Source organism: Lissotriton vulgaris, chromosome 6 (genome assembly GCF_964263255.1).
Source record: "Lissotriton vulgaris chromosome 6, aLisVul1.2, whole genome shotgun sequence".
Classification (NCBI taxonomy): Eukaryota; Metazoa; Chordata; class Amphibia; order Caudata; family Salamandridae; genus Lissotriton; species Lissotriton vulgaris.
The window spans coordinates 706,570,632-706,595,049 of NC_141694.1; the positions used below are offsets into that span (position 1 = coordinate 706,570,632).

General features: G+C 41.7%; 1 protein-coding gene across 7 annotated transcripts in view; it reads right to left on the bottom strand.

The window, feature by feature from the left end:
• The window catches only part of SOBP (sine oculis binding protein homolog), a 429,255-nt gene that overhangs the window by 161,462 nt on the left and 243,375 nt on the right, over positions 1–24,418 (bottom strand). For 6 of the 7 annotated variants that reach the window (XM_086926694.1, XM_086926693.1, XM_086926691.1 and 3 more), the window contains one exon: positions 144–239. The exons of the other annotated variant lie outside the window; for it this stretch is intronic. In XM_086926694.1, the coding sequence (XP_086782820.1) occupies positions 144–239 (96 nt within the window). The remainder of the gene's footprint in view (positions 1–143; positions 240–24,418) is intronic. 7 annotated transcript variants of the gene reach the window in all.

Genomic DNA, 24,418 nt, shown 5'->3' on the forward strand with positions numbered 1-24,418 from the left:
TTAAAACATATTATATGCACAAATGTTAGATTAACAAGGAATGTATGAACAAAATCCTTACAAAGCGTTGTAATACAAGCATTCACTGTGCTAAAGTAACAATGTAGACTTGTTGTAAGTAGGATTATTAATATTAGTCTTACAAGTAGTTCGCAGTTATTCTTGAAGGCAAGCCTTGGAGTTTCCTTAGCATAGTGCTGCTGTGGAAAATGTTCACCATGTCCATCTTCATCTCTAGCCTGAAGGGAAATATAATGGCCTATTTAGGGACTTAGAAATAATGAAAAAATAAAAAAAAACGGAATGCAAAACAGCTCAGAAATGTAAAACAAAACATTAAAAAATTAAGACGCAATACATTTTTTAGATATGGGTAATTGGGATGATTCTTATTTTGTAGGCCTAAGACAACAAATACACTTACAATGTGGGGTAGGATTGAAAACAGTGTGAAACCACCAAACATAACAAATGTACTCTTATATCTCTCACGTGATCTCTCTTGCATAGATAACAGTCATGTTCATAAATCAGGATTATCTCCACTTGGGAAGTCTAGAGCTCCGGTCTTCGATGGACGGAGCTGTACCACATTTTCAGGATATCCATCTCAGAATCACTAACTTATGATTAATTTAAATTTGAAACATTAAATCAATGATTATTCTGAAAATATGGCCTAGTTGTGGACTTCGAGGCTTGGTGTTGGAGCGATTGTACATTTTTGGCCAAGATATTCACTTTATTGATATTTTCAAACTTGACTCAACTTTTCACAAGCCTGTTTCTTTCTTTCATTCTGAACTCTGACCAAATAGGAAAAGTTACTCACCTACTAGCGACTCCTTTCAGAACCCCTTTGCCATCTTGTGGCAGAACCAGGTAACCGCATTTAAGCATTTTTCTGCACTTCCTCCGCCACACGCGTCTTGCGTCCTCTTTGAACCACACCCTTCACTTAACAAAGTTAATCAGCTGGACAAGTGTTGCACCATGGTTATAGTTAAGCCTCTGATAAGGGGCAGGAGTTGAGAACGTCAGAAAGATTAATTAAGAATATATGCACAAATGACTATTTGGCAAGTAACATGCTGTTAAGTTAGCTCAGCAAGGTGAGCACTCATTGAGATCTGTGTGCAATGTGCCGGATGCAAGTTCAGATGTCTTAGTAATTCATCTTTCAAAGATCGGTTAACTAAGTAGGCATCTTTTGAGGGAAAGAATAACAGCACTTGAAGTCCACCCTCTCCACACTGTCCTTGAAGGTGTTTTGAAACTTGAGTCCATTGCTGGTGCTTTTAAAAATTAGCCCCTTTTCTGCTCGGCACATTCCCCTGCTGTGCTGGGGGGAGGAGGAGCGCGCGCAGCGCTCCCATGCTCATGACGAGCTCAGCTCGTCATGAGCTACAGTGCTCCTGTGCTCATGACGAGCTGAGCTCGTCACGGCCGCACCCGTTTCTTTAGAACGCTCAGCACAGCAGAAGAATTAGCCCAGCGTGCGAGCGTTCTAAAGGCCATGACGAGCTCAGCTAGTCATGAGCACCGGAGCACTGTAGCTCATGACGAGCTGAGCTCGTCATGAGCATGCAAGTGGTTAAAGTAAATTCCCAGCTCAAAGTAACCTGCTTCACACGAACCAAAGGGAGTTCAGCAAAAGAAGACATTCATGGTCAGGAACTAACACATATACATTAAAATATAAACAGTCTTGCATGTATGACGCATTTTCTGCCAGATTAAAGTATAAATTTACCAATTTCTGGTTTGCACTCTTCTCGACCTTTGCTTTTCTCCCAATAAGGAAGCACGCTTGTATTTTGGTGAGATGCATGCTTCACAACCATAAGGCAAAATCCCTTGCTCATATTTTATGCAGATGTTCTGTTTTGCTAAAGGAGCAAAGGAAATGGCTTTTCTCATTATTTATTCAGTTTAATATCCACCATCATTGTCAGGCTCCTATTTTCTGCTCAGAGGGGAAGCACTTCCAGGTTGTAGTAAGGTTCATCAAGTTTAAGGAGGTAGTGAGATTAACAAAGATGGATAAAATTAACTTGTGTCTATGAACGTAACATAAGTGTTCGTCCCACTGTGATCAATACACTTTTATAGTTTCTATAATCTAAGTCCAGGGAGGAAACTACTGTAGATGTCTTACCTATTTTTTTAAAATATTGCTATTGTTTTAAAGAAATGCCTTGCTTACGTTTTGCTGATTTATAATACACTGATTTAACTAACTATACAATACACTCAATACTTAATAAAGTACCAATTTTGATTGGGCAATAATAATTGTACATAAAATGTTCTTGGTAAAGCGCTTTGGATAAAAGTGCTGCATAAATAACAGACTATTATTATGTTTTTACTCTTCAGTTCACCCCATTGCCATTCCTAGTTCCTAGATACAGGTTGGTAAGTATATATCAAGGGCCAAGTGGCAGCACAGGCTGAGGAAGACATTGGATAAACAGGTCTCAACGAGTTGCCTGGCTCTCTTGCTTGCCTACAGAAACTAATGGTTATAAAATATACCTTGAGTAACCAAGGTGGCCACCTTGCATAAATAAGAAGTTACTACATGTCAGAGCAAAGTCATTAAAGCTTACTTCACTCAATCCGTGCATGTGTGACATTTAATGGGATTGTTTCTATAACGTATTTCAGCAGCTGCCTTCGTATAACCTCGGATGGCTTCCAAAAGCCTTAGCTAGAACAAAGGAGAAACTATGAGCAATTTCATGCACACTTTCATATTTCCCATCAACAAAAGAGGTATTGGGCTTAGGGAAGAAGATAAGAGGAGAATCCTGCTAGTTAATGTGGAAGTTTGAATTCACTTTCCAAATGGAAAAGGGATGGGTCTCTGTGCAGAACCAGATAAGCCTGACATTTGATTTGAAAGAAAGGATACTTTGCAAGTAAAAAATGTTCAGCTCACAGAACTGAGCCTCAACATTGCTGTCTCGGTGCACTTTACAATACAGATGACCCTTAGATAGGAGACTTGCACTAGAGTGAGGCTGATCTAGGATACGTAGAACCATGACCATGTAACACACAAGTAAGAGAAAAAAACCAGGACTCAAAGGGCTTACTTTTCCCCTGGTTAGTAGTACACATACCCCTGTAACATACCTGACAGAACAAAAATGCCATGTGTGCTAAGGACGTCTGAGTCTGCATCCTGATACGGCGCTGCATGGTGTGATTGCTTCTCCACCGAACCAAGTATGCCAATCAGGAATTACAGTGAAGGTGATATACCATTGACTGGACAGATATCACTTGGTCAGGAAAACTGCTGTACAAGTGCTTGTTTTTACATTTCGTTTTGTTTCTTGTGTTTTGAGAAAGCAAGATGTTTTTATTTTTTTTAGAGGACTCACCACAGCAAAACGGCTTCTGCCAAAATCCTGATCACTGTTACTTGCCTTCCAACCTTTTTGCCCCACTCCAAAAAAAGAAGCAGGGGACGAATTATTTCCACCCTTCCTCAGTACCAAGGTAAATATGTCCCAAATGAAGTCTGGTAGGCACCTTGTCACGCCCAGAGGACTAAAACACGAAAATATATTAGCAAGGGCAACATTAACCTTCCACTTGAGAGACATGGGTGGGAAAGCGGTCAGTAAAGGTTTGCAGCCTTCTCAGTGGAGCTGGTATGCCACTAAAACTAGAGTTGGAGCTGGACAGAAAAGGTCTGGTGATATAGAGGGCCCAGTGTATTGTCTCCTTTTAAATCTCTACTAAGGTATATCATGTACACTGCAGACAATTCCTCAGAAACATACATGTCTTAGGAGACAGCTGTTTGCCGAAAATCACCAATTTGAACCCCAAACAGGATGCACAGCCATTGGACGTCCAAGAAGTGTATAGCTTCAACTAGACGTGCATGTTAGGAATAGGAAGCCAGTGGGAAAGAAACACAACTTAGCAAAAACCTCTTAACATATTCTAAGAATGGTATCACAGCTTCCACTTCTAACTAGTCAGCAGAAAAATGCAAAGTGTGGGGCAAGTGTGTGGGGACAGCTATGTGTGGAAGGGATGCACATTATGATTACTGCACTCCCACATTTTCTACTAAGGAACAATTTAGGAACTGCTGCAAGGCAGAATAACATCTACCAGGAGTTAAAAACATAAGAGGGTGGAATGTAATCTTTCTGGTATGTTTCATTAATCCTTAGCATAGATGCAGAATCCTCTCAAACAGGCCACATATGGCAGATACCTCTTATTACCATACATTGCATCCTATTTCTGATTCCATATGCAGACTTTTGCAGATATTGATCTTCAATTTATTGATTCCTTTTTATCTTGGGAGTTCCCTCTTTGCAGACGTCTGTCCCAAATATGCTGACCACCTCTATATATCTGTATCCAACATATTAAGTCCTTTGAGATACCAGTGTCTATGTACTCACTGCTTACAAATGTTATTGTCCAGCACACTGACTTCTTGAAGAAATCTATAGCTAAATATGGATTCCTTAAATACCTCTGTAGCCACCGAACTAAGGGCTTGATTTAGATCATGGTGGACGGGTTACTACGTCACAGAGGTGACGGATATTCAGTTTGCCCAAAAATGTATCCCATAGGATATAATGGGATTTATATTTCGGCGGACAGGATATCCATCACCGTTGTGATGGAGTAACCAGTCCGCCGAGATCTAAGTCAGGCCATGAGTCCTTTGAAGATATCAGTGCCTATATACTAACTCCTTAAACAGATCTATATCTCGACTTACTGAAGATATCAGCTCCCACTGTACTGACTTCTTAAAAATATCTGTATCTCGCATGCTGCCTCCTTGCAGATATTTATCGCCATTGTACAGATAACTTGAGATTCGGTGCCAGCGTGCTGCCTATTTCCAAAGTATTGACTCCTCGAAGACACCCGTATCTAGTGTGTCGGCTCCTTGCAGATGTCTAGTTCCACTGTACTGCCTCCCTAATGCTATTGGTAACAACCATCCTGGCTCAAGGCAGATATCTGCCTCCAATGTAGAAACTCCTTAATGCTATCTCCATCTACTGTACAAACTCCTTACTGATATTTGTATCCAGTGCAGTGGCCACTTACAAATGTTGATTACTTTTGAATTGTAGGGGACCCTGACTAACAACAAAAATATTCTGTCAAAATATTGCACAATAAAAACATTCTTTCAAGAAAAGGAAGAGAACTGAACAGGATATTCTGATCTAAATCAGTAGCTATGAAAACAGCTATTTGAACGGATACATTAACTTATCCTGTTCTCTTTGTTTTCCTTTAAAATTGCAGATGACTCAGTGCAGCTTAAGACAAGGCAGGGTAGGCAAAGTAGCTGAATCACCAGCACACTCACTGCCCGGCTGAGGAGTGACACCCATTCAGTTCACTCATGTCTCGACTCCACGACCACTCCCTTTCACCTGTCTACAGGTCACAGCTGAGCTGCCCCCAGGTCCCCGGAGGATTTAAGGTAGTTTTACATATTTGAAACTAAAATATGCAACAGGAATACAAGAAAAACATAAATTCAGCTGCATGTTTCTGTCAACGTTCTCTTTAAATACAAAAGGCTGTGCAAAAACAAAGGATGCCACACAATATGGAACTCCCAGGAGCTGACCAGATGCCATGAGGAACCTTGTGCATGTACGTTTGTTTGTTAAGGTTTTATTAACTGTACAATAAACTGCTACACAACTAGTACCTGAAGATGGGATTTTGTACAGGGCAAATCCAGTCAAAAAATAACCAACAGTATGCAACACACAAAGGGGTTTTAAATGTGGATTCCAGAGAAAGGGGCTGAGTGGGGATAATGCACCATGGAGGAGGGTTACTGTAGAGAGGAGGGTGCTGGGGAGCGCCCTACATTGAGCATTAGGGCTTTAAAAGAAGGGAAGGGTGCAGGCCAGAAGGTGGAAGAGCAGGCTAGGTGTGGGTACTCTTCGGTGCTGCTCTGATATTTCAGTAGTTAACCCTCATGATAAGGTGTCGCTCGAAGACCTATATCTCAGCACTTTGTGGAACTGGAGAAGGGGTGAACCTAAATATCTGGGCAGGGAAGCATTCCAGATTGTATGACCATAGCAGGATAATGCATGGCATCTCAACTTCTCCTTTCATTTCCTTATTTCCATTCTTGTAATGCTGGTGTTGCTTGTTGTGCCAGCTCCAGCACAAGTCTTAATCTTGGTCACCAAAGTTGACTGCCTTCTTATATGATTCACTATGCCATAAATGTGAAGCAGACCTAATGAAGTTTTATGAGGATCAATGTGCTGCTTTCATGCATGTGAAGACCTTGACAATGAATTTTAGCTACATAAAGGATGCTTTTTGGAGAAGTCAGGGAGATCTCAGTCTTTGCATAGTTCAGAATGCAGTAAGCATTGGATTGTAGCAAGGCAGTTCATCAGGGATCAGCCCAGTATCCAAACAAGACTTTCAAGAAGAGATGCATGTCATTTGTGTGCTTTTTCAGGTATGGAATATGGGAGATCAGATGGTAAGTTGAAATGTTTGGTTTCTTTAGGAAAGGGAATGGGCTATCCTGTCATGAGGGCATTCGGGAAGGAAGGTTTGGTGAGCACACATTGACAATGTTGAGAAGGATCGACCAAAGATAGCGTTAACTAAAGACAATGGGATGACAGGGTGGTGGCATCAAAGAGGAACACCACCCTCCTCCTCATAGGCCAAGAGTGGACTAAGTGTGGAAGGAGGTAACATATTATACAAGTAGAAATTGGGAGATATGGAAGCAAAGGAAACAGAAAAGCACACACACACGCTTTGTACCATGTGCTGTTCAAGATAACTGCCTCATCTATACTCTAGAATTGCCAGAAGGCAATACGTTTGTATTCTGAATACTGAAAACACAAAACTTGATTAAATATAAGAGTGATAACCGGCAAGATAACACTTGCTGCAATGGAGGTAGGTGGAAGTCAAAGGATTTAAATATGTTCCTTTAGTTTATGAATGATTTTTAGTTAACAACAGAGGTTATTGGGAGGGCACAACTGGTGTCCAACGTAGATTCAGAAGGACCCGATTAATACCAGATGCAAAGAATACACATATAACGTACATTTAGATAGAATACATTTACAAACAATAGATCCAAATTTCACTCATTTGCATACTGAGTTGTTATCCTGAAAGTCGGGCATGGATCTAACCCTCCAAGACCTATGTTGGTCATCCCTGGGCTACGCACAGTGCATTACTTATAAATGTTCCAAATTATATCTGCTGCTCATCCACTTTCAGCTTGTACAATTTCTTGAATTCTTGAAGTGTTGCTGTGGAGCAGTGGAGAAGGCTCAAAAGCAGAAAGAAATCTATATAATCAGGTCAATTCACCTTACAGTCTTTGGTAAGACAGCACTTGAGGTCAGGAACAGTAGGTTCCAATCCTTCATTTAAATGCATCAAAGAGAACAGATATTCAGTATTCAAAGACAGCAATTCCTATGTATTCCCGACGGTATCAAACTGGAGTCACCCATTCTACCATTGGACATTTCAGAAGTAAGTCACACAGAAATGAATTTGAATGTAACTACATGAATATTTGGACACAATAGATAATGTGTACTTACTTTCGACATTCGCTTATGATCAATTAGTAGATTTCAATCAACCACTAGATTTGTAAAGTGCTTCTTGTCACCTGTGAGGGTATCCAGGTGCTATGATGACATTTGACACTGCTTCCACTTATTCAAAAGGCAGCCCTCTCTGTGGCTGTGGTCTCGTAATAGCCACACTAACTCTCCGTTTAGCTCAGAATTGTCTTGCCCTCAGTGAGAGATCTTCTGGATATAGATTTGGGAGATACTGACACTTTGCAAGACAACAAACTTTGCAGAACGAATTCCCTATAATGCAATATAATTTTGGAAGCAGGCAGTTAATATTTAACCCCTTCGATGTGGTCGCGATTTTTCCGCTGTGCGGTAAACAAAAGAACAGGGCGGGGCCATGACGAACCCCAGCCGTCATCCGCACACGAGCACTGCGGAGCGTGACGGCTGGGGTTCATCACCAGCATGGGAGGGGTTAATGTGTTATATGCTTAGTACTTTGATGACAAAGCACTATGGTTGTTTTTGCATGAGCTGTTGACTCCACTCCAACATAGAAAGCTCTGTGTGAATATTTAGAGTTACGATAGGACAATCAAAGGTGATTCCTATGCATTACATTTTGCCTTACTCTTCAGCAACATAATTTGTTTGGTTTCAGAAATTAGACATATTTATGTATAAATGTTGATAAACAGTAAATAAACACAAAATGGTTGATTCAAATGGGAACCAAATAGCAAACGATGTGCAGTCTAGTCTGACACTATGGTCCTGGGGAAGGTTGTTGCCGAAACGTGTCAGCCAAACCTGCAACCTTATGAAACAAAATTTACGGAGTAATTCACTTTGCGGACGGATTGCTGTGCCACCTTCTTCTTTCTATGTTGTCAGTTTTCACATATTTTGGAAAGGAGACTATATGAGACAAATCGATAGATAGATAGATAGATAGATAGATAGATAGATAGATAGATAGATAGATAGATAGATAGATAGATAGATAGATAGATAGATAGATAGATAATGTCCATCCCAGTGGCAGTTGCCACTACTGAGTCATAGTTAGGGGAAATTTTCCATAGGAGAGGAATGTGATGAATCTTCACAAATCTTTAAAAAAGGCTTTTCTACCTCCGTTCCTTCCTGGACAGTTTCAGGGGTGCTGAGAAAAGGAGGTTTTGTCCCCAAACACATTTTCCCCATGCCATTTTCCATAGTTGGAAAAATGCAAAGAGATACAGGAAAAATTGCTGAATGGAATTACACCAAATTTGGCAGAAAGCTGGACCTTTACTCAGAAACCATGCTTTTTGTGATCTGGTGTAATTCTGGTAAGCTGTGTTTGAGAAAGTTCTCTTCAAAATATAGAGATATCTAGACAGTTGGTCCCACAGAAGTACCACAATATTGAAAATTTAAACAAAAGAGCATTCAGATTGGCCGATAGAGCTTTTTTCCCATTGGATGCTCAGTAGCAATCCAGGAGTACTGAGGGATTGGATTGGCTGCCAACAACTGAAACAGAAATGTTGCGGCCACCATTCCGAACGCAGGGACTCAATCCCCTTGTCCTGTGTTTTCTCCCAAAAATACAAGCGGGCAGTAGAGGTGCTCCTGTGGGATTTCCTATGTGGTCCTACAAGAGTACGGCAGGGTATCTTCGGACCTTGCAAGCATTAGAAAGTGTAGCTTGCACTATTCCATGGTACCTTGGAGTGCTGCTTATGCGACAGTACAGCAGGAGTTTGGTGGTTCTACAAAAAATAAAAATACGAGAAAAAAAATATGTAAAATCTGGGGTGGGAACCTGCGGGAGTTGGCCACCGGTGATGAGTTGGGTGCAGAGCCTGACTGCAGGCTAGGCTCTGTATCCAACCCCAGGACGCGCAAGGCCTTAGTTGACTGCTCGCTGGAAGTTAGGTGCAGGCCAAGCACTGATGACAACCCCATGCTGCACACACCGAAGGGATTGACCATGCACAGCAGGAAGTTGGCTGCCCATGGAGTGTTGAACGCAAGGCCTGCATCCAACCCCTTGCTGCACAAGGTCAAATGCTATGCTCAGTGTGTTGGGTGACTATGATTTGAAAAAACACAGAAATGCACTGAAAAAAACAAAGGTTAAAATTACTTTATAATTAGATATGGTAACAGGATCATACATTATGTAAAAAAATGAAATTCACTTTTTAAAACAAAGATTAAAGTGACATTCTATTTAGGTATGATAATATCTTACTTTTATCTTTGAAAAAACTTAGAAATTCACTGAATAAAAATAAAGCTTAAAGTGACGTTCTATTTAGCTACGGTAATAATGTCTTACTTTAAGTTTTTTTAAAACTCTGAAATTAACCGAAAAAAACATAGTGAACTAAAGTGAAGTTATAGTTAGGTAAGGAACTAAGGCCCAGATGCATCAAGGTAAAATCCGCTCGCGAAGGGGCAGATTCTCAGTCTGCCCCTTTGCGACAGGTATTTTTGCATTTGCGAAGCATCATCCCAAATGCAAAAATCGTGAATTAAGAATTTGCTAAATTGCGATTACTTGCCTTTAAGGAATCTCAAATTGCGATTCCTTAAATGCAATGCATCAAAGTTCAAAAAATTGCGATTTCGGTAATAGGACTAGCAAATTACCATGAAGTTCAACTTCATGGTAATTTGCAAAAACTTTGAAAAATGCACTTTTGTGCATTTTTCAAAGTTTCATGTTGCGCACACACATGCCACAAGGGCATGTGTGTGCGCAACATATGTGCACAGATCAATTTCAGGGGTGCAACAGGGTGTCCTTTGGACACCCCTGCATCCTTGAAATTGCATTCTCAGTTTGCGATTCGCTAATTGCGATTCGCAAATTGAGAATGTCTTCCCATTCATTCCTATGGGCCTCTAGGCCCATAGGAATGAATGGGGAGGTATTCCTTAATTGCAACTCGCAATTTGCGAGTCTCAATTAAGGAATTTTAAGAAATCGCTATTTTGTGAGCGAGTTCTTCTTGCATAGCATTTTGCTATTCCTTATTAGCGATTCCTTATTTTTCGCTAATAAGGAATCGGAAAATGGATGCTTGATGCATCTGGGAGTAAGATTTTAGCTTGATGTCTAAAAAAAAACTCTTAAAATTCACTGAAAAAAACCAAAGGTTAAAGAGACTTTAGAGGGAAATCTTGTAATAATTTAAGAACGAACATTTTAAGAAACAATAAAATTCACCAGTTATACCCTAATGACCTAACTATAATTTGCGCGCCTACTGTGCACTGTTTATAACCTCACGTATTACATCACTCGTGACATGTTAAATTACATCATATGTCACTCAGCAATGGTAATAAAAATAGAATATTACACTGTATATCTGACTATATATACTACTTATGACAAGAAAGTGGAAAAAAATGTGGTCCAATAAAATGTTGTTTGAAGCAAATGCAGTAATAAATGCAGATTCAGAAATTCACTATTACTACAGTGTGAAGGTCAGATCCAATGTTTTTTTACCTCAGCACAAGGGAGATTTTTTGGTATCCTCATTCTCTTAATCTTCAATGCTTCACACTATACCCTTGGCACTAAGATTGCACTTTGGGTCTGCTTACATTTCCGATTTTCATAACTAAGGCACATGAAAGAAGAGCATTTCAGAAACCATAGATACAGGTGTTTAAAGTGTCATATGCCGTTTGTTACTATTGTTAAGGGAGAAGAGAGGCAACGTGAAACACTCAAGTTTTTGCCTTTTGTGACCAATGGCTCCTACTCACACTCAACAATGATAATAACAGTAATAACACTCTGTGTGTCATATATATTCCTTCACTAAAAAACACATTCAAAGGGTAGTTATGGTTCAGAAAATACAAACCAAGAACGTATGCTTAAGACACACTTTCCATTAAAAATTTTGAAAAAATAATTCTCTATAACTTTGGTCCACATGGATGGATCAGCACCAAATTTAGCACTCAATTAGCATAAGCAGAGAATGTCTGACTTGTCAAATAACGTCCAGTTTATCCAAGGATACAAAATTACAGCACGTCAAAAAAAGAGGTATTTTCCTATCTCAGCCTATAAAGGATATTGTGCTCACCACTACAGCAGAAATTGCTAGGCATTTAAAACTGCGATCACAACTTATGTCAATTACGTGAATTCCTCAAGGAATGTGACTGTTGATGAACAGGAGGAAAAAAACTTTAACCCCTCTCCTGCTGATGACGGAACCGCTCCGTCATCAGCTACAGTTGAGCTGTGCTGATGACGGAGCGGTTCCGTCATGGCCCGGCCGCCGCGCCTGCGCGGTGCTGATTTCGCGCCTGCGCGGCAGGTTTAATGAGCGGGGCGGGTCATGACGGAACCGCTCCGTCACCAGCACAGCTCAACTGTAGCTGGTGACGGAGCGGTTCTGTCACCAGCATGCGGCGGCCGCGCGGCCGCCCCGCCCCTTTAGCGCTGCGGCGGAATAGCCGCCGCAGCGAAAGGGTTAATCAGCAATCTCAAAAAATGCAGTTTTGTTTGAAATAGAGATTTTAAAATCGTGAACAAAATTGTACAGCTAAGGGGAGGAACAATTAGAGGTGCGTGACTCCAATGGAGTGCTATAACACACCAGAGGTGTGGAAAACGGGAGCAAAAACCGCAAAGAACACATTTGTCACCGTAAAATAAAAACATTCAGAAAATCACAATCATCTCGCTGTCATTTGGCCACCCAAAAATATTATTTACCTAAAAATTGTGATTTTCAAATCTTAAAATAAAAAATATCCATGTTTGGGTAAAGTCCCTGAAGACTGTGAACAGCGCGGAATGTGTACATGGAAGATGAAGCAGCACATCAAAAAGAGCCTTAGAAATTTACTGAACAAACACAGTTAAAGGCTAATTATGGTTTAGCAAACACAAATCCCAAAAAAAGACGTGAAATTTGCAAAGTAAGGGTATACAAAGCACAACGCACACAATACAAAAACTGAATGTCCATGTTCAGTCTGGAAATTCAGCATCAGCTCAGTTATTTTTCATTTTAATGATTTGCTTATTTTCATATTGTTTGTTGCATAAGAGGGCAGGGTGTTTTGGCCATTCTTTCATTTATTTATGATTTTTGAAAGGCCCGCAATAACTGGTACCTGGTGATAGTGGGTAAAAGGAGTCAGTAGAGAAGAAATGTCTGCGTATGACCAAATTAACTTGCTCATGCGAGACTCACATCCACCTAGATAATTTTATTTTATTTTTTTAGACTTGGATATAGCGTAAACTTGACACAAAGGTATCAGATCGCTTTACATGAGCACCAGTTACGTTACGGATGGACACATTCAGTTTTGTTAGGCATGGGGTGGTTAAGTGATTTGGCCAGAATCACAGGATGTTGAGCGTCCCTGTCGAGACTTGAACCCGGTTCCCCAGCTCTGAGGTCGACCCCTCTAGCCATTAGGTCATGTCAACTCCCCAGGTTTATCACCTGGCTTCAGGTCTACCTGGTATGGAGGTCAGACACTCTCTCAGACGGTTCTACATGCTAGACTGGGGCCTCCTTCTCAAGATTCATTTCCATGAACTGCTGCTGGACTTAGGTCACCTAATTCTCTATGTCAACACCCAGCACCCGAGAGGGCAGGGTCTCCTATTCAAGGTCAGCAAGTCAAAGGTAAGAACACACCTCCTACACCAGAATTCAGAGATGTTTGTTTTAAAATGAAACAAATGATCACCCAGCACCAACAGACTGTAACAAAACATTCACAGCAGGCTGGTGTAGCAATATACAGTTCAGCAGCAAATGTTAGACTACATTTTTTTATTTCTACACACACTCCAAAATGCCACAGATTGCCTAACTGCAGGCAGTTAAAAAGAGAAGATGACCACCCCAACAGGAAACATCCACTGGTTTCCAATCGAAGAACACGGACAATTCAACATTTAAACCTGAGCCATAAAGGTAATCATAGAAAGGGCTTCATATACATTGATTGCACTACCTGAAGTGCCACAGGGTTCGGCAACCAAAAGAATACCCCAAAGCCCCATTTCAAAAAGACCCGGATGAAATGGTGATTATCTCCATAAAACACATGAGCTTTGAAACACACGACCAAACCAAAAAATATATGTACAAACGCATATCAAACACTGAACACATGGAAAAGCAGTCTGCCCCTTCCCTAAACCACACTTGGCTCCTGAATATTTGTCTACTGCTTGCCCATTCAACAGCACAGACGGTAGCTGATAAATGAACATAATGGAATCCAAGCACAGCCCCCATCCAATCACAGTGGTAGAGAGGGTGTCCTGCCAGCTAAATGTTGGCCACTCTCAACTTTCCATTGAAAAGCACTGGACTGAATGAATATTTTGCAGAACAACAAGAAACTGGTAAATTTAAAACTAAACAATTCCATACGGCAACGTGTACACTTATGTAGCAATATATCATTTGTATAAAACATAGGATTCTATAATCAGTTTATAAAAAATCCATCTCTAATTTCTTTGTAATTGGCAACTTGTGACGCACTCACTCAGCGATTAAAAAAAAATTATGGTGAACTCAACTGTAACAAACTATTACAGTTGAGTTCTGACCTCTTTGCGTGCCGAACCTAACCACCTGACCTTCTGCAGGCTTCTGAAAACCTGGCTTTTCCCATAACAACCCCCCCCCCCCTCCCCTTCGTCAGCTCATCCCCTAGCGCTGGGACGCTCACGGGCAGCCATGCGCTTTTATAAATCCCTCTTTCATTTCACCTCAAAGTGTCTGCTGCCATAACCAGTAACCCATGGGAAAGGCAGGTCAGGTCAAAAAAGCATAATTAAAGCAGCAGTGTAAAAAACTAAAACAAAGCTTTACATTCTTATGCTTTGTTGTTCTAGCTGTACATTGACAAGCAGAAAGGAGATATTTATGGCAACTTGTTAATTTTTTGCACTCCATGGGTAATTATAGAAAAGTCAGAAACGTTCTGCATGTTTCTACAGATTCAGCGCTATTCTGCCTTTTCATTTTTTTTAAATTGACTTGTATTAAACGCATTTCAATATATTTTTTCAGCAAATATCTAACAGCTTTTTTGATGTGCTTAATTTTGCATTAGAGATTCTATTTTTGTTCTTTATGTTTGCAAACATGCTCTGTGTTTCATATGAAAGAGCTACGCACCAAGGATTAAACTAGTTTGGGGGAAAGGTGTTGTTGTGACCATATATTATAAGGAATAACATACCACCTGCCATACATGAAAAGGATACTGCAAGTTACCCCTGAGTTCCATGAGCCTATAAAGAAGCTCGGCCTTCAGCCTTGTTCCTCTATATAGTCGTAGAACTTCTTGGTGATTTACAATATCCTAATAATATATGACAGGGAGTAGTACTTTATCCTATATAGCCATGTATCCTTTATGGCCACTTAAGAATCAGGATGCAGTATCACACTTACTACATCCTGTGCCATGACTGAGGCAAGAATTGTCACAATAGAAATGCAATGGGCTGAGCCTCTCTTCATTCCAGAAAGCCCTCCTCCCCTCTCTTATACTTGAAGTCCCCAAATGGCTACACCGACTCCCCTGGGTTTCTACTCTTGTTGCATTAAGAATGGCAAACCATAACACAGCCAGCCTTTAAGGACACCTCTTCCATTTTTAAGCGGACAATCTGCTTTTCTATTTTAATTCTTGCACTTAGCCTCCACTCACCTTTGCCTTCGCCTGCCATATATTGGCACCTTTTCATCCCTGGCTCGATCTGCTGACTTTCATTGCACTAGAAATGTCAGAGTTACAAGTCAAACTGTCTTTTGCCTGTGAAGTGCTCCTCATATGCTAAAAAAATAATAATAATTCCGGCCTTTTTCTATAATTTGGTTCTACATAGTAGTTAACCCTCAGGCTGCTGCCCTCCTTCGCTTTATGAAATGGCAGTCCTGTGTATCTCGAAGTATTATATCTTCCTATTCAGCGGCGGCTCCCTCGCTATGGTGGAGAAGCGTCGCCCCAATGCTTTCATGCAGTGCGAGAAGAGAAAACATAACATGATAATAACTTTTAGTTATTATCATGTTATGTTTCCTTTTTAGGCGGGAGGGTGGGCAGGGATGCTCTGCTCCCGGAGCAGGGTAGGGGCAGATTAGTTTGCCCGCTGAAGTGCGCAGTGACTATTTGGTCGGCCCTCACAGGCGCCCAAAGCAGTCATGCACACTTCCCTGTACTCCATGCAGGCTGCGTTACAGCCTGCATGGAGAGCATGACCACTCCTACAGCCGCTGGCTGAGCACCGTTTCACAGCGCTCAGACCAATCCAACGCTGCACTGCAGCGTTGTGATTGGCTTAGGGGTGGGAGCCTGGCTGCCTGCTTTCTGTACCTGGAAGCGGACTAAAGAGAGCAGGAGCACAGAAGACGTGTGACCCGGCCTCGAGGTAAGTTTTTTTTAAATTTCTAAATCCCGCTTCCCCTCCCCCAGCTTGACCCCCCCACCCCCCCACGACCCACCCATCCATCAGCGAGCCATGCCAGCCGCCCCTGTTCCCCTTATCTGTTGTATCTCAACTCATCAGTTCAAGTGAGATTGTGCCTTTAATAAGGATTAAAACAATAAGGGATCTGGAAAAGTAGGCCCCTATTTTGACCTCATACTGCACAAAACTCTTATGTTTCATCACACTCTTAAGTGGGGTGCAAAAAGAGTGATGGGGCCTAAAATGTGGCTTGGTCTAAGAAGAGTAATTAGGAATCTTTGCAGGAGATGTGGACTATCTAATTAAGGGTATGGCTTAAAATATGTAAACTTAAATATATAATTTTGGTCCCTTCATGTGAGCTTTCTCCTATTGCATCCAACTATCTTATACATTAACCGACATGAAAAACAAGCTGGACCAATGCTTATTAGCAGCATGACATAAATGAGTAACAGCTATAATTTTGTTGTGAATAATTAGAATTGAAAATGTTTCTATTCTAAAAATATGTGTGTGAAATAACCATTACTAAAGTCTGTGGAAGGGGTTGTGGTCTTCGGATTATCTCAGTTACTCCTGTTCTTCCCTTCACAACACTTTCCTCTGCAGTCTCTCTGTTACAGCATTTTCCTCCCCACATCTTTATAAAATCTTCTACATGCATATACCACACCTCATCTATTTCTTCTACAGTACCTCTTTTCACTCTTTCCTGCATGTATGTCCTTGCTTCTGTTTGACATCCTGTACACATACAACACACCCACTCGGGTCAGACTGGGACAAAAAAACAGACGCGGGCACCAAAATACAAGTGGCCCCCATTAGTGAAGCAGATATATAAAAAGAGTGGTAATTGTAAGGAAATCAATAGTAAAAACTTGCCCACCTGGCTATAGAACCACTCCACAACTGCCAAAAAATCAGCCTGAACGCTGATCTATTAGACCAGCTCATCGGGCACTGCCTGATTGCCTGTAGGCCATTCCAACCCTGCACCCACTCACTTATAAGAACTGCATTTCCTTTTATTTTCTCCAGGTCAATAACTTGACCGCTGTGTGTTGAGATATTGCTTCAATAACTTTTGCACAGAATCACAACTATAAATGGCAGATGTGACCAGTGGCGTAGCGTGGGCGAGGTCACAGTGGGGGTTGCCCCAGGTATGAAATATTCTTTGGGCACGCAAAATTAAAAAAAAAATTGTACTACTATTTTTTTCCCTTCAACATTTTGTGTCAGGAAGTGCTAACAGTCTACGGGTTATGGGGCGCAATACTTGCCTTGTCCCGGGTGCTGGCAACCCACGCTACGCCTCTGCATATGAGAACTGTTCTACATGGTCTACAGGGAGGGCAAGGATTGGATGAGCATGTATTCTGACCACCTTAATGACCCACTGACTGACACACTGAGAACTGGAACTTCATTTAGCCTCAGCTCTAGGCTTTCCATGGTGCATGGTTATAAACAAGGACTACGTCACTGCCATGGGTTGCCGTAATGGTTTTTACAGCCACTGGTCAGAAATCAATCAGCATGTTGTGTGTATTGTTAGGGAGATAGATACAGGACCCGAAAGGGACCAGTTTCAATGTCAGTTTTTAATTACTGATTCAGAAAAGGGGGGTGATGATGGACAGAGTGTCTGAATTAAGCAGACCACTCCTACCCAGTCCAAAGATCAGGGCTTGATCCATCACCGTTTTTTAGCTCACTGCACCATCCCAGCTCAGAACCTGGCTACATGCAAACTAGTCTGTCCCTGGCCCAGTGCATCATGGGAACAGGGCAGACCAAACTACCAAGCCAATTCTTATACTGGGAAGGAAACAAGCTTCCGGGGACCGGTATCTGGCATTACAGCCGTCTTCGGCCCGGCTTGCTTGAATCCTGATGGTGCAGTGAGCAAGGGACTCATGTCTGAGCATACCCTTCCACGCTTATGGTGGACAAAATGATTCAGAAAAGGGGGTGATGATGGACAGAGTGTCTGAATTAAGCAGACCACTCCTACCCAGTCCAAAGATCAGGGCTTGATCCATCACCGTTTTTTAGCTCACTACACCATCCCAGCTCAGAACCTGGCTACATGTAAACTAGTCTGTCCCTGGCGCAGTGCATCATGGGAACAGGGCAGACCAAACTACCAAGCCAATTCTTATACTGGGAAGGAAACAAGCTTCCGGGGACCGGTTTCTGGCATTTCAGCCGTCTTCGGCCCGGCTTGCTTGAATCCTGATGGTGCAGTGAGCAAGAGACTCATGTCTGAGCATACCCTTCCACGCTTATGGTGGACAAAATGATTCATAAAAGGGTAAGTGTAAGAATTGGCTTGGTATTTTGGTTTGCCCTGTTCCCATCATGCACTGGGACAGGAACAGACTAATTTGCATATAGCCGGGTTCTGAGCTGGGATGGTGCAGTGAGCTAAAACACGGTGTTGGATCTATCCCTGATCTCTTGACTGGGTGAGAGTATTCTGCTTAATTCAGAAACTCTGTCCATCACCACCCCCTGTTGTTAAATAGTTTTTAAGTACTGGCAGGTCGGAAGTTGGAGGGAAACAAAGGCTCACACCTTGTTAGCACTTCACACACTTAAGGGAGGCATCTTTTCACTTTGTTTAGTCCCTGTTTAGGATATATGCATGCAACATAAGAATGTCAGATGTGTTGATCTTTCCCAGTATTTACACAAAGCAAATTGCATTTATATAGAGCTTACATCACCTGAGGACGCTCTGAAATAATTTAAGAACCACTATTTTTTCTTCTATAGCCCTACTCAATCCAATGCAAGGTGTCAGAGTGCTTTACAACAACACAAGCATATTACATGTACAGTAAATTATATGTTTGTAAATTAATGTACAGGATGTGTTACATAAAACCGAGTGATCGCAAGGTGTAGAAGTGACATATCATCTTCCATAGCTCACTGTGCTATAGTCCTCACAATGCGCTCAAACGTACACAACAGACCTGCTAAACAAATATGTGTGGGCTTTAGATCTGATGTCACTTCTTGTGATGCCACTTCCTGTAAAGTCGTGGCTTGTGAAGCCACTTTCTATGATGTAAATTCCTGTGATACCATGTGTGATGTTGTGTGCCGTGATGTCACTTGCATACTGCCAAAGTAGGTCAGCCCGCCACTTCTTTTTTTAGGTCGTGTGCCCTGCCCCTGGCAATGCCAATGTATAGGGCAATAGTAGTCATTATTTGTCGTAATGTGGCGCATACCAATTCTGACGAGGCGTTTGAAACATTACAACAGCCATGGCCCATTGGTCTATTCAAAGCTCTCACCCGGCAGCATAATGTCGAATGGACGTTGACTCGTGAACGTCACGCCGTAGCAATGGCGGCGTGAGGAGAGAGCATCAAAAGCGGAGCATCTCCACTCTCCGCCGCCACATCCTTAATGTTGACTGTGCTTCTTCCGTCTGTCTGTGGCAGAGAAAGGCTAAGCAAGATGGCAAATGCCCTGGGCGATGTTAATTAATGTAATCATGTGACTAATTGGTCTCTGCTGGGTTTCTGTGGTAACTGCTTCCCAAGAGCTGCCGGGCATTCGTGTTAAATGTAGCTTGGGAGCGGCACGCGGGGCACCGTGATTTCCAGCGCGAGGAGGGGTCCAGGCAGCTGGGCTCGACATGGTGCCCTGCTGGGCCGCTGATTACCCGACAGCAGAATGTACAGCTGTGTGCGGCCTCTCGGCTGCCATGTACGCAGGCCCATTTACACTGTTTTTGCCAGGGTAGTGTCTCGCTATTTCTATTAAAAGAGGAGTGGTCGCTCCACAGCATTACAAGTAACAGATGCATAGCTCTCCTGCTTTGTGTGAAGACCTCGGTCAACCAATATTTTAAGTTGCATTCTGGGACGTGAAGTCCATAGTTATCATATCGGAATACATAAGTGCGAAGAATACAAAGCAAAAAGGCCAGCAGGGGATGAGCTACTGTCGCATCACCCTTAATTTCTAAGGTTACCACGTGGATCACTGAGACAGAAATTACCCGGCATAAACGTCCCTTTATAGCTTCATTTATATGAGGTGCTTAATCTATTTGATTTAATTGACAAGACTAGACATTTCTTAACCAAAGATCATTATTTAAAATGTAGTCAAGAGCGATCAAGTTTCCATGGGTAATGCGGAGTAGGTAATTCCATTCCATTGTTTTTATTTTCTGCAGCAAGGTAAGGTTGAGGAGGTAAATTTCCCAGTGACATTGAGTCATCAAGTAACCCTCATAAAATCTATCTTAGAAGGTCGCGCATAGGGTTTTACAAGGCAAGTGCACAAGAAAAGTCAGCTCGGCTCAAATTAAATGAACGAGTGCCAGGACTACAAGTCACAGAATGCATTTGGTAGACCAATGAAAGACTCTGTCTGGTAACATACTGGACCCCAGTGACATAAAGCCACCTGGTAACACAACTAAATAAGCCTATTTTATGTCCAAAATAAATGTTTAACAACTACATGCCAGGCATATATTGCAGAAATATTGCTCATCTGAAAACACAGGCTCGCGCGCTCTGTCGCCTCTTCCTGCTTTGCTCGGCGCTTGCCAATTTATACTAATGAGCAATTCTTTTAACGGCTGCCAGTTTTTCCAATTCTGCGGCAGTCTCGTCTTTTTTCATATTTTTTTTATTGTCAGCGAGTGGGTGTGTGGATGAGCGGGTGGGTGGTCAGCCAGCTTTAGAGCGCAGTCTGCAGCTAACAGATGGAAGGGGAATTCGTTCCAAATCCCTCATGCACTTTCTGTTTGTATTTATGCAAGTCATCTTTGCACCTGTGCTGGGAGAGAAAAAAAGGCACCCCAGCTTTCCCCCCCACAGAGGAACAAAGGCGGCAGTGGTTACAAAACGGAGATCGCGCGGAAGGGGCGCGAGCCTTCGCGCTGAATGCTGATCTGGGTCTGCGCGCGAGAGACTGTGCTCGGTGGTGGAATGTTAGATCAGGTCTTTTACAACAGACTATCCAAGCACGCCCAAAATTAATTTCATTAATTTATTTTACATGATAGTCAGTGTGTGGTGTGTCACAAATCCCGTTCCCTGGTTCACGAGGGCTCAACACGTAGCAAAAGGCACAAGCTTGCTGCTGAAGGATTGATGTTTCTTTTATTTTGTTATGTTTCTGTAGGCTTTCGGGAACGTTCACTGAGTGGTCACTGTGAGTGCCTTCTACAAACAAGCATTTGCAATGCAATAGGTCTCGCATTAGGAAAGTTTGAGCTATTGGTATTGTAAATGACAAATTTTGTATTTATGTGTTGGTTTTGAAAATAGTGAATGTAATAGCTTTGTCATTTACAATGCCAATAGTTTTAACTTTTGCAAATGTGACACCTATAGCATTTGTAATGTAATATGTGTTGTATTTACGTGACTTAGATATATTGATATTACAAATAGCAATAGTTTAAAAAAAATAATACTTAAATAAAAGTTATTGTAATTTATAATGGCAATAGCTTAAACTTTTGTATATAACTTTTGTGAAGATTCTGTTCATTGTATTTTACTGTGATGAAAATCCAGGAACAGAAGTGAAATATTAACATCTTTTTGTGACATTTGTAATAAAGCTTGAAGCATTGAGAGAACATATTTGAACCAGTTGTTGTTGAATGGTTGCACAGATTGATGCTGTGGTGGCGACGAGTGATGCTGTGGCGTTCAGTGATGCAGTGGTAGCGCATAGTGATGTTGTGGTGGCCCTCAGTGATGCTGTGGTGGTGCTGAGTGATACTGTGGTGATGCGATAGATAGAGGGAGGGTGATAGATAGATAGAAGGAGGGCGATAGATAGATAGAGGGAGGGTGATAGAGTGAGGGTGATAGATAGACAGAGTGATGGCGATAGAGTGAGCGCGATAGATAGACAGAGTGTATTTATGTCGCATTAAGTAGAGTGTAAGTATGAGGTGTGTAATTATATGGCAATGAGTGGTATTATGTGGAGTGTATTTACGTTGCAATAAGAAGAGTGTAATTATGTTGCGTGTAATTATGTGGCACGGAGTGGTATTTGAAGTGTATGTTGCACTGAGTGCAGTGTAATTAGGTAGCATTTAATTATATGGCACTGAGTGGTATTGTTTTGAGTGTATGTTGCATTGAGTGCTGTGTAATTATGTAGCATATAATTATGTGGCACTAAGTGGTATTGTGTGGAGTGTGTGTTGCATTCAGTAGAGTGTAATTGTGTGGCGTGTAATTATCTGCCCCTGAGTGGTATTTGGAGTGTATGTTGCATTGAGTGCAGTGTAATTATGTTGCATATAACTATGTGGCACTGAGTGGTATTTGGAGTGTATATTGCATTGAGTGCAGTGTAATCATGTGGCACTGAGTGGTATTTGGTAGTATATGTTGCATTGAGTGCAGTGCAATTATGTTGCATATAACTATGTGGCACTGAGTGGTATTTGGAGTGTATGTTGCATTGAGTGCAGTATAATTATGTGGTGTGTAAGTATGTGGCACTGAGTGGTATTTGGAGTGTATGTTGCATTGAGTGCAGTGTAATTATGTAGCATTTAATTATATGGCACTGAGTGGTATTGTATGGAGTGTGTGTTGCATTGAGTGCAGTGCAATTATGTTGCATATAACTATGTGGCACTGAGTGGTATTTGGAGTGTATATTGCACTGAGTGCCGTGTAATTATGTTGCATATAACTATGTGGCACTGAGTGGTATTTGGAGTGTATATTGCATTGAGTGCTGTGTAATTATGTGGCACTGAGTGGTATTTGGTAGTATATGTTGCATTGAGTGCAGTGCAATTATGTTGCATATAACTATGTGGCACTGAGTGGTATTTGGAGTGTATATTGCATTGAGTGCCGTGTAATTATGTGGCACTGAGTGGTATTTGGTAGTATATGTTGCATTGAGTGCAGTGTAATTATTTGACGTGTAATTATGTGGCACTGAGTGGTATTTGGAGTGTATGTTGCATTGAGTGCTGTGTAATTATGTGGCGTGTAATTATGTGGAACTGAGTGGTATTTGTAGTGTATGTTGCATTGAGTGCAGTGTAATTATGTAGCATATAATTATGTGGCACTGAGTGGTATTGTGTGGAGTGTATGTTGTATTCAGTAGAGTGTAATTGTGTGGCATGTAATTATGTGGCACTGAGTGGTATTAGGAGTGTATGTTGCATTGAGTGCAGTGTAATTATGTGGAGTGTAATTATGTAGCACTGAGTGGTATTTACAGTGTATGTTGCATTGAGTGCAGTGTAAATATATGGCATGTAATTATGTGGCACTGAGTGGTATTTGGAGTGTATGTTGCATTGAGTGCAGTGTAATTATGTGGGGTTGTATGTGGGTTGTGTGTGTGGGTGTGTGTGTGGGTGGGCGTGTGTGTGTGTGGGTGGGTGTGTGTGTGGGTGTGTGGGTGTGGGTGTGTGTGGGTGTGTGTGTGTGTGTGGGTGTGTGTGTGTGTGGTGGGGGGGTGTGGAGTGTGTGTGGGGTGTGTGTGTGGGATATGTGTGGGAGGGATTGTGTGGGGGTTTGTGTGGGGGTGTGTGGGGGTGTGTGGGGGTGGTGGGGTGTGTGTGTGTGTGGTGGGAGTTTGTGTGTGTGGGGGGTTGTGGATCATTCTTTCAAGCAAAAACAGATGTAAGTGAATGTGTGCACATTAGTCGAAACAACATTAAACAACGCTGCGAAAAATACAAGCATGAAAAATGTGGAATCCATGAAGTTGCATAAAAGAAAAATGACAATGCCTTTTATTTATGCGTTTGAAAACCTGCAAGCTGTGCCTAAACAAGCACTTTGTACTTGTAGTCCTTGCTTATGAGAAGCAAGGCTGGTAGTCTCCTTTACTGCAAGCCTTGCTTCTCGTAAGCAAGGACTGTACAAAGTGTGTGTTTATGCACCACTTGTAGGTTTTCAAAACAAATGAATAAAAGGCAGTGTCATTTACAATGCCAATAGCTCCAACTCTCGCAAATGAGAGACCTATTGCACTGCAAATGCTTGTTTCATATGTTAACAATGTATGGGTTAGTACCAGTTTAACATCCAAATTCAGTAATAAGCAACTGAAAGCAGACCAGTCAACCTTTGTAAACGACCTACCATTGCACAGCAGCACGGGTCCCCATAATTTTAGCAAAATTTTGATCTGTTTGGGGTAGAAACAATTTTGTTTGTTAAAAAGGCAGATAATTCCACGGATGATGGATTAAGCGCAGATCCATAATTCTGGGGAAAACGCTGCTGAATCGCATAATTCCAATAGCCCTGGCTACACCTATACATTAGTGTGTGTT